Genomic DNA, 8390 nt, shown 5'->3' on the forward strand with positions numbered 1-8390 from the left:
AACTGTCCAGTGGTTGACACTGACTCGGGGCTCTGGTCTGTTGGGGAGCTCAGTCCAGGGTCATCTGAGCATGAGCATGGGCCCAGAGTGCCTCTTCCTCTGTTGTCAGCTGTCCCCTTCTGCCAGGGCACCACCTATCCTAGCTGTAGCTGTGTGCCATGAAATGATGGGGGAAACTGGGGTCACTGCCTGCAGCCAGGCGTGAGTCCTTGGCTTGGGGCATATAGTCCAGGCTGAGTCCCTGCCCTGCCCTTTTCTGTCCCTGCTCACTGTCAGAGCGTGAGGGCAAGGCTCTAGCCATGCTTCCTAGTTCTTTGTCACAGATAGAAAATCACATGTGTGCAGCACACAAGGTTAGGGACAACTGGCCTGGGAACTCTGTTGGCCCAGACTCTAGCCAGCCCCCTGATGGATGTGGGGATTGATACTCTGACACACCTGTCTCCATCTGTGGTTCAGCCATTGGGAAGATTTTCTCTAGAGTGTGGGCCTCAGGCTTTAGCAGACATCCCCGGAGGTTGTGGTAAAGCACACATCAGTGGGTCCTACCCCTAGGGGTTCTGGTTCAGTAGAGCTAGGTGGGGCCTGGGAATTGGCATATCTGGGGAGTGTCTGGGAATTTCTGGTGCTGCTGTCCCAGGACCACACTCTGAGAACTTCTGGTGCCTGGTGAGGGCAGTGCCTACCCCTCTGTGGCCCTTTCTGGCTGCCTTGTGAGGCAGATGTCAGGTAAAGTGCCGAGCCTCTAGCATCTGGGCTGCTGTAATACTCCGGGCCATGGGTCCTTCCTTCCCATCCCCCACCCTCCCCCAGGTAGGAGTATCCATCCTCTGCTAGGACTTTCCCGAAACCAGCTGCTGCCTCTTCTATGACCTCTGTCACCTGCCCCACCATGGTGGGTCCACCTGGGCAGTTAATGTGGTGAGATTTTTCCCAGCATTATTCTCAGAAAAGCTGAGTGGGTGAGTGAATAGTGGGAATGCTGGTTCCCCCTTCTCCCCCCAGTACCCATCAGATAACATACCACTGTAATGGGAAACAGCAGGCCCAGCCTCCTGGAATCCTGTTCCAAGGGGTTGGATTACAAAGGCTTTGAGTTTTGTTTTCATCCCAGATTCTCAAACAGCTCAAAGGGAGAAACTTGGGAAAGTGGCCTTCAAGGTCAGTGAAGACCCTGGGGAGAAAGGGCCCTGCCTCTTGGGGGATGAGCCCTGCTGCCCATAGGAGGTCCCCACCCTGACAGGAAGGGGGTACATGTGGCGCCATGGCCTGAACTCAGGCCATGTCTCAGGTCATTACCACAGGATCGACCAGTCCCCTGAGCCCATCACTTCAACTCATGGAATCCCTGGGCTGGACTCCATGGAAGAAACAACCAGATAAGACCCTGGGTCCTTGCTCTCGGAGAGTTCATAATTGTATAGAAGTCAAGTTAATGATCCACTGTGTCATAATCCAGGCAGAGATGTGCTGCCTACCCGTAAACCTAGCCATCTTGCCCCCAAAGGATCTCTGATGCTCATCCGGACCGATCAGGGAGCACGCCACACCCCTGGCCGTCTGGCAGCTTGCTGAGATCCACGGAAAGGCCCTTAGACACTACCTGATATGGCCCTTCTTTTCACAGAGGGGGGTCTCCAGAGTGCAGCCCTGAGCCCCCGGCCATACCTCAAGTCACAAACAGAGCAGGTCCTGAAGCATAGGCCTGCCCGTCCCAGCCCAGGTCACTTAGCGGGCAGTGTGATTTCCCGCCACCTGGCTTTGTTGCCACAGTGACATTACACAAGACAGACTGTTGGTTTTGCCTTTGGGGAAGAGCATCCTAAATCGAACAATCCCAGGTCCCGTGCCGCCTCTGGTCTCAAGTGTGACTCACATCTGGGCCTCAGGGAGTCTCCCATTACCTATGCTTGTGTCAGGAATGTGGGGTCTGTCCCCCACTGCACCCCGCCCCCCAGTTCCTGCTGTTCTCTGACCATCACAGCAAAAACAGACTCATTTATGGTCATTTCCAAACAAGACACACACAGTGACCTCTCGAGCTTCCAGCCTAGCCAGAGTGGGAGAAAATGAAACAGTTGTCAGTGGTCCAGAGGAAAGAGGAAAGAACTCACAACCAGGGCCTGGGGCTGGGCCACAGATGTTTCTGTTTGGAGGCTCAGACAAGAAATTGAAAATATAATTTCAGCTGGGAACAGTGTCTTCCAGGGGCTGGACCTGAGTGCCCAGGTCCCTCAGCTATATCCCCACCCACTGGGGGAGGGGGGGTGCTGTGCCAGTCTTCATGCCTCAGCTGACACCCTCTTCGCCCAGGTACCCTCTTCCCAGTACCTCTCACCCACCAAAGGAGGGTTCCCTGGGTACCACCATGGCCCCAACTGCCCTCTTCCGATTCCCTGCCCTGCAACCCGCACGCACACTTGCCCATTGTGTTCCTTGCCCTGGTTGGGTTCACAGAACACTCAACACCATGATGCCAGGGAAGAGTACAGAACAGGAATCTGGAGACCTCAGTCCCTGGCTCTGCTGCCATCACGGTGTATGACTCCCAGAAGGCTCGGTGCTGCTGCAGACCTCAGTTTCCGCATCTGTTGATGATGTAGAAGGATCCCTTCCCCGAGCTGTTGCGAGGTTGAAAAAAGAGAGGCAGAAGCATTCCCTTCCCTCGGAGACCACAGGGGCGCACGAGCGTATGTGGGGAGGAGGAACAATCAGGAGGAGGCAGAGGGGAAGGGACGAGAGAGGACAAGGGCCGTGGGCTGGGCTTTGTGACTGCCCTGGTCAAAGGCAAGGCAGAGTGCAGTGTGAACAAAGACAGGCTTCCCCACTGGGCCCCTGGGGCTCCAGGAGAAGCAGCTGCTGTGGAGGGGTGTGTTCATGTAGCAAGACCCCCGGGAGCCCGTGTTTTGGCACTAATAGGTCTTGGAGAGGGCAGAGGCGAGTGACACCAGCTCTGTCCTTGAGGGGCTCATGGTCTGGTGCGGGAGGGAGGCCCCATGACAATATGGTGCTGAGAGAGGACCCCCAGGCTGCTTGGGGGTCAGAGCACATTTCTGGAAGGAGGAATCCTGGATCTGATCATGAAGAATGGGGGTGGGGGTGGGGATGAGGGATGGTGGTTCCTGGTGGAGGGCACAGCACAGGCCAAGGCCCGCAGGGGAGAGACAGCCTACAGGGCTCATTCCAGAGAGTTCTGGCTCCCAGTGGCTGGAGCACAGGAAGGGGAGCTTGCGCAACAGATGCTTGTCTGCAAATCTTAGTGAGCAAGAGGAGTTCTGTGGTGTATTTCTACTGGTCAGCCCTGGGGGCTTTAAAACCTGGCCTGTGCCCTTCTCCTTGCTGATATCTACTAGGCATCTTCCCCCCGAGATACACGAGTGTCATCAATGCTGAAAGTCTGGGGAGGCAGGTAACTGCTGCTCTGCTGTGCTTTACGGCCCTGGGGAGGGAGGGCAGGGCCTCATTTGTGGCCCTGCGATGCGCCCTCTCTGTGATGCTGAGCTTCCCCAAGCTCCAGGGACCAGAGCGTCTTCACGGAGCTCAACCCCTAAGCCAGTGGTCCTCAACCAGGTGATGTTGAGCCCCCAGGGAATATGTGGCAATGTTGGGAGACATCTTTTGGGTATCGCGGCTGGGGAGGAGGGTGCCAAACATCCCACAATGCATAAGCCCCCAGAACAAAATTTACCTAGCCCACGGTGTCAGTGGTCTGAGGTCGAGAAAGCGTGCTGGAAACTCTCATGCTCAGCCCCCTGAACTAACCCTGGGTGAGTGAGCTTTCGTTCTGCCTGCTACACTGCGGGTCCATGTCATCCCTGCCCTCCCTCTGCCAGCCCCTAATTGCATCCGCAGAGCTCTGTTTACTGTCCTTGTAATTGACCGTGGACTTTCCTGCCGGGGAACCATTCATCCCCACACAAACACAGCAGCCTTGCGTCTCAGCCCTTGCCATTTTAAAAACATCTCTGCTTTGATTTTCTATCAACTGCAAACTGCTTTTCTCTGCTGCTTCTGATACTCTCCCCACTGTTGGCACCCATTGGCTGGGATGGGGTGGGTTAGTTACCTTGGTAAAAAGCCTCAAAACTAAGCATTAACCCCCACCGCCTAACTGTAAGACTCAGTGGCTGTTGGTATGGAATGGATGTCTCTAGTAGTAGACAAATATGACTCACCCCTACACTGAAGCCACACCCCATGTTGCCAGGATCTGAGATATTTGCAGATTGGGAGCTCGTAGGAGGAACTTCTCTCTGCCTGTCAGAGTGGGGAGGGTGAAGGCTGGGAGGGTTGGAGAGGGATGAGAGAAGGGTTTTGGGGGCCAGGCTGAGGGTAGATCTTATAGCAATACGAGAAGTCTGATGTACTTCTGACTCCCGTCCCCCCTTCCCTGCCCATTCTTGCCACAACTGGGGCAAGAAACCGCTGTGGTCTGGGCAATAGTTTTCCCTTTGCAATCTGGGACTCTGAGGCCTGCCTGGAGCTAGGCTACAGGCAGAATGTTGCTCTCCTCCTTTCTGCTGCTTTCTGCGGATCTGGATTCAGGATATAGCCATAGTGTCTAAGACTTTGATAAGAAACTTACAGAGGCTGAGGCTTACCTATAGGCTTACCTATAAATTTTAGTGACATGCTTCAAAACTGCAAAGATGATGAACAGAGAAATAAAATCGAAAATCTCAAGTTGTATGGTAGACTTGACTAAGGCCCGGGTCCCATCGCTGCGTATTGCTGAAGCACTATTAACCCACTTGGTGCAGTAGGTCAGCCTAGACCCTTGGAACCTGTGATCAGCACAGTGCCTTCCCAGCCTGTCTTACCCTCCAGACCCTGCTCCGTTGTGCAACTGACAGCTGCATCCATCTTCCCTACTGACTGGACCCTGTAGGGGCTACCCTGTGACACCATCAGTCTCCAGCACCAAACAGTGCGGGCAGTGGGCCCTAGACGACCACGGTGTGGTCTGACTTCTTGCAGCCACATTGAGTAGTCTTCAGATACAGTCCCAGGGCCTCTTCTCCGAGCAGTGATAGACGCTTTGACGCTGATGGAGTCCATCAAGTAAGTGACTCCACCCCAGAGCATCTAATAGATCATCTGGGTCTGCCCCAGTGCTGACCCCTAGCAGCTCAGAAAATAGTTGAAAGCACCTGGACACCACAGGATCACTTAACCCCCCCTCAGCCAGGGGAACAACGGTGCTGACCGTTTCGATTCCCATGACACGACTGACGATGAAGGGGACGCAGTGTCAGTGGCTATGTGTCTCGTCACAGGTTATGTTTGGAATATGTCTGGCTAAGGTAGTTCTTTCAGTTAGTCTGGAGAAAAGGCGGAGGAATGTGTGCAAACTTTTTTGCACGTCCAGACCTGCTTCTGAACATCTGTGACCAGAAGGACCCCAGGGGTCAAATGGCTCGGGTATGAAAGTTATCTCCCAGCCTTTCACACAGGAAGGAAAGGGTGGGCTGTCAAAAAGCCATACCACTCCACTTTGGATGGGCTCTCTTGGCGTCACAGGGCATTGTCAATGACTCTGAAGAGCACGCAGAGCTAGTTTTGAAGGACTAGTTTTCTAAAACAGTGTAGCAGTCATGACTTGGCAGGTTTTCTTCTATCCACCTATTTCAGCCTTTTATGCTGAGGATTTTAATGAAAAGATGCAATTCAGCGTTCATATATAGACTGGATAAAAATGTCTCAGGACACCAACTGGTGTGCACAACACAGGTCAGGGCTGTGTCTTGCGTCTAGACTGTGACGAACACCACATTTTCATGTTCCGTCTATCCTCACATTGTGCTGGGTGGAGCTAGGAGAACAATGGAATAGTAATTGTTCCAAAACAGACAATACACAAATATCTCCCACACCAAACCTTTCCGTGGGAGCAAGACACACGGAATTACCACTAAGATTTTTTGTCTTCAAATGACAAGAAATCTTTTTGTCATTTGAGAGGAATGGATGGTCTAAGGTGTGCAAAAAATTCAACAGTGGAAAATACAGTCTTTACAGATACCAGGAAGGTGCCTGTAATCCAGAGGACAGTAATTGGGTAAGAGCAGAGTGAGTATGAGTCCCGTTGCCTCTGGAAGGCTGGCCCTCTCAGCCTAAAAGCCAGAGACATTGATGCGGCGACTGAAGCAAGGCTCGGACGTGAAGAAAGACAAAGCAGAAGCCTGTGGAAGGAAAGAGAAAGAAGTTCAGAGGGAGTCTGGGTTCTTCGTGAAGGTGGAGAAGGTTGGGTTTACAACCAGCCACCACTGAGACCTCGTGGTGCTTCTGAGCATTCAGTTGGCAGGTTCAACAGTCCTCCTCTGGGAGACCCTGTTCACTCGCCTGTCGCGGTTCCCCCCTCAGGGAGACTGGACTTTCCAAGGCAGAAGCACAGTTAAAATGAGGAGAGCTTCCTTTGTTCCCCTCTTCTGTCGGCCATGAAGATGTCGACTTCAGTTGGAAGAAGAACTTCAGGTTTTGAAAAAGTCTGCTCCCTCCCCGAGCCTCACGCTGTGGAAAGCATGTCAAGAGCCCGGTTTTAAGCTCTGCACACAGTGCTGCTGTGGATGCACGTGGCATCTGCTTCCGAGGCCCTGTAATCTCAGGGTGTATGTCTGTGTATTACATACCCAAGGCCAGGTCGTGCAGGAATAGTCCATCCGCTAGAAATGTGGTTCCTTTGAGTTGCTTTAGAAAACTAGCACGCCAGGTATTAAAATCAGGTGTTGGGGGGGCCCCTGGGTGGCTCGGTCAGTTAAGCGTCTGACTCTTGATTTAGGCTCAGGTCATGATTTCAGGGTTGTGAGAGTGAGCCCTGCATTGGGCTCCACGCTGGACATGGAACCTGCTTAGGATGCTCTCTCTCTCCCCCTCTGCCCACCCCTCCCCCAACTCAAAAATATATAAATGAATAAAAAATTTTAAAAAAAAGTGTTGGGTCATTTTGTGGTCGCATCTCCAATAACTTTTATTTTGAATTGTACTAGTATTAAACTGTATCTAGCCCTGGACTATAGTTAATGATACTGCTTCTTAAGACTTCATTAAGTAATTTAAAAAAATGCAAATCTGTGTTTTACTGACCTGATCCCAGCCCTTCATTGGCTTCCTGTGGCTCTTAGAGCAAAGCCCAGAATCCTTCCAGGTCCTGTGCGTGCTGAGTTGCCTGCTTCCCACCCTGGGCTGCACCTCTCTCCCTTCTTTTCTAGGCTCCAGCACCTGGAACACTCCAGGATTCTCCCTATCTAGGTCTTCCCATGTGCTTTCAAGTACCACCATCAGGCACTGCTGGGAGGCGGCTGGATCCACGTGCGTGTGGATCGCTCCCATCAGCTCAGGGCCCTGCAGTGCCAGGCACAGAGGAGGTTCTCGGGAAACACTTGTGGCATGAATGGATGGATGAATGAATGAATGGCCTGCCACTTCTGTCTTCTCTGCGGCTCTCTGGGGTCCTAGGTGTATTTGTGTTGTGCAAGGGCCAGGGGTATATGTTCGTGTGTGAGTGTGGAGAGGAGAGGTAGGGAGGTTGGTACCAGAAATCCTCAAAGCCCCTGAGACAGGAGCTTCAGGTGAGTGAGGGCAAGAGTTTTTGCTCCTGTGTGGGCCTCTGCAGCGCTAATGCTTTATCTGTTGCTCTGCTTGTAGGTGGAAGGGGGCATCGGTGAACTGGAACGGCTCAGACCCCATCCTGTGACCCTTCCTGTGGGTTAAGCCTATGGCTCCACCGCTGATTGCTGGGGGTGACAACTGAGCCCCAGGCCTCAGGACAAGTCTCTCAGAAGAGTGTCACCCCTATCTGGGCCGACAATGCTGCAGAAGCATCCAGAACCTCCCTGCCCCTTCCATGAAGGGCCCCCAGGACTGTGATGAGGGCCCAGAATGCTGCTATATGGCTCCCTTCCACCTGAGCCATGACTGCCAAGGATTGGACCGCCTCTGCGCTTTTTGTTTGCATCCCTCCCTTGCTCCCCGCTGGGCCACCTGTCCCCTTGTCAAGCCTGTGATATGGTCAGCCCAGGTACCCTGGGCTCGTTATTTCTGGTAATTGGCTTTCTATAAAGCAGGAGTCAAACCCATGCCAAGGATGGAGAGACTCATTCGTTCTGTTGTGGCAAAGGAAGCATAAGGTCTGGGTGGTTCATGGCTGGCGCGGGAACAGGGCTGGTGGAGGGGCCCCAGGACCTGTGAGCTAAGACATCACCTACCGAACGAGGGTCTCTGCAGGCATTGATGCCCTCTGGTCTAGTAGTGTCGCTGGCGGGGCTTGCAGTCTAGCCTGTGTTCTCTGGATCAGCCCCAGGTCTGAGGCAGCAGGCTCTGTAAGCCGTGCTGACCAGGAACAACTCAGGCCACCTGGGAGCCTGTCTCAGGGCAGATCTGGATCCCCGTGA

At 53.3% G+C, this 8390-nt stretch overlaps 1 protein-coding gene across 2 annotated transcripts in view; it reads left to right on the forward strand.

Annotated features, from left to right (window-relative positions):
• The window catches only part of MINDY4 (MINDY lysine 48 deubiquitinase 4), a 101970-nt gene extending 93869 nt beyond the window's left edge, over positions 1-8101 (forward strand). For both annotated transcript variants that reach the window (XM_002919258.4, XM_034669942.1), the window contains one exon: positions 7645-8101. In XM_002919258.4, coding sequence (XP_002919304.1) covers positions 7645-7693 — 49 coding nt within the window. In that variant the 3' untranslated portion in view covers positions 7694-8101. The remainder of the gene's footprint in view (positions 1-7644) is intronic.
• Positions 8102-8390: the final 289 nt, after the last annotated feature.

This window comes from Ailuropoda melanoleuca, chromosome 1, assembly GCF_002007445.2.
Source record: "Ailuropoda melanoleuca isolate Jingjing chromosome 1, ASM200744v2, whole genome shotgun sequence".
Taxonomy (NCBI): Eukaryota; Metazoa; Chordata; class Mammalia; order Carnivora; family Ursidae; genus Ailuropoda; species Ailuropoda melanoleuca.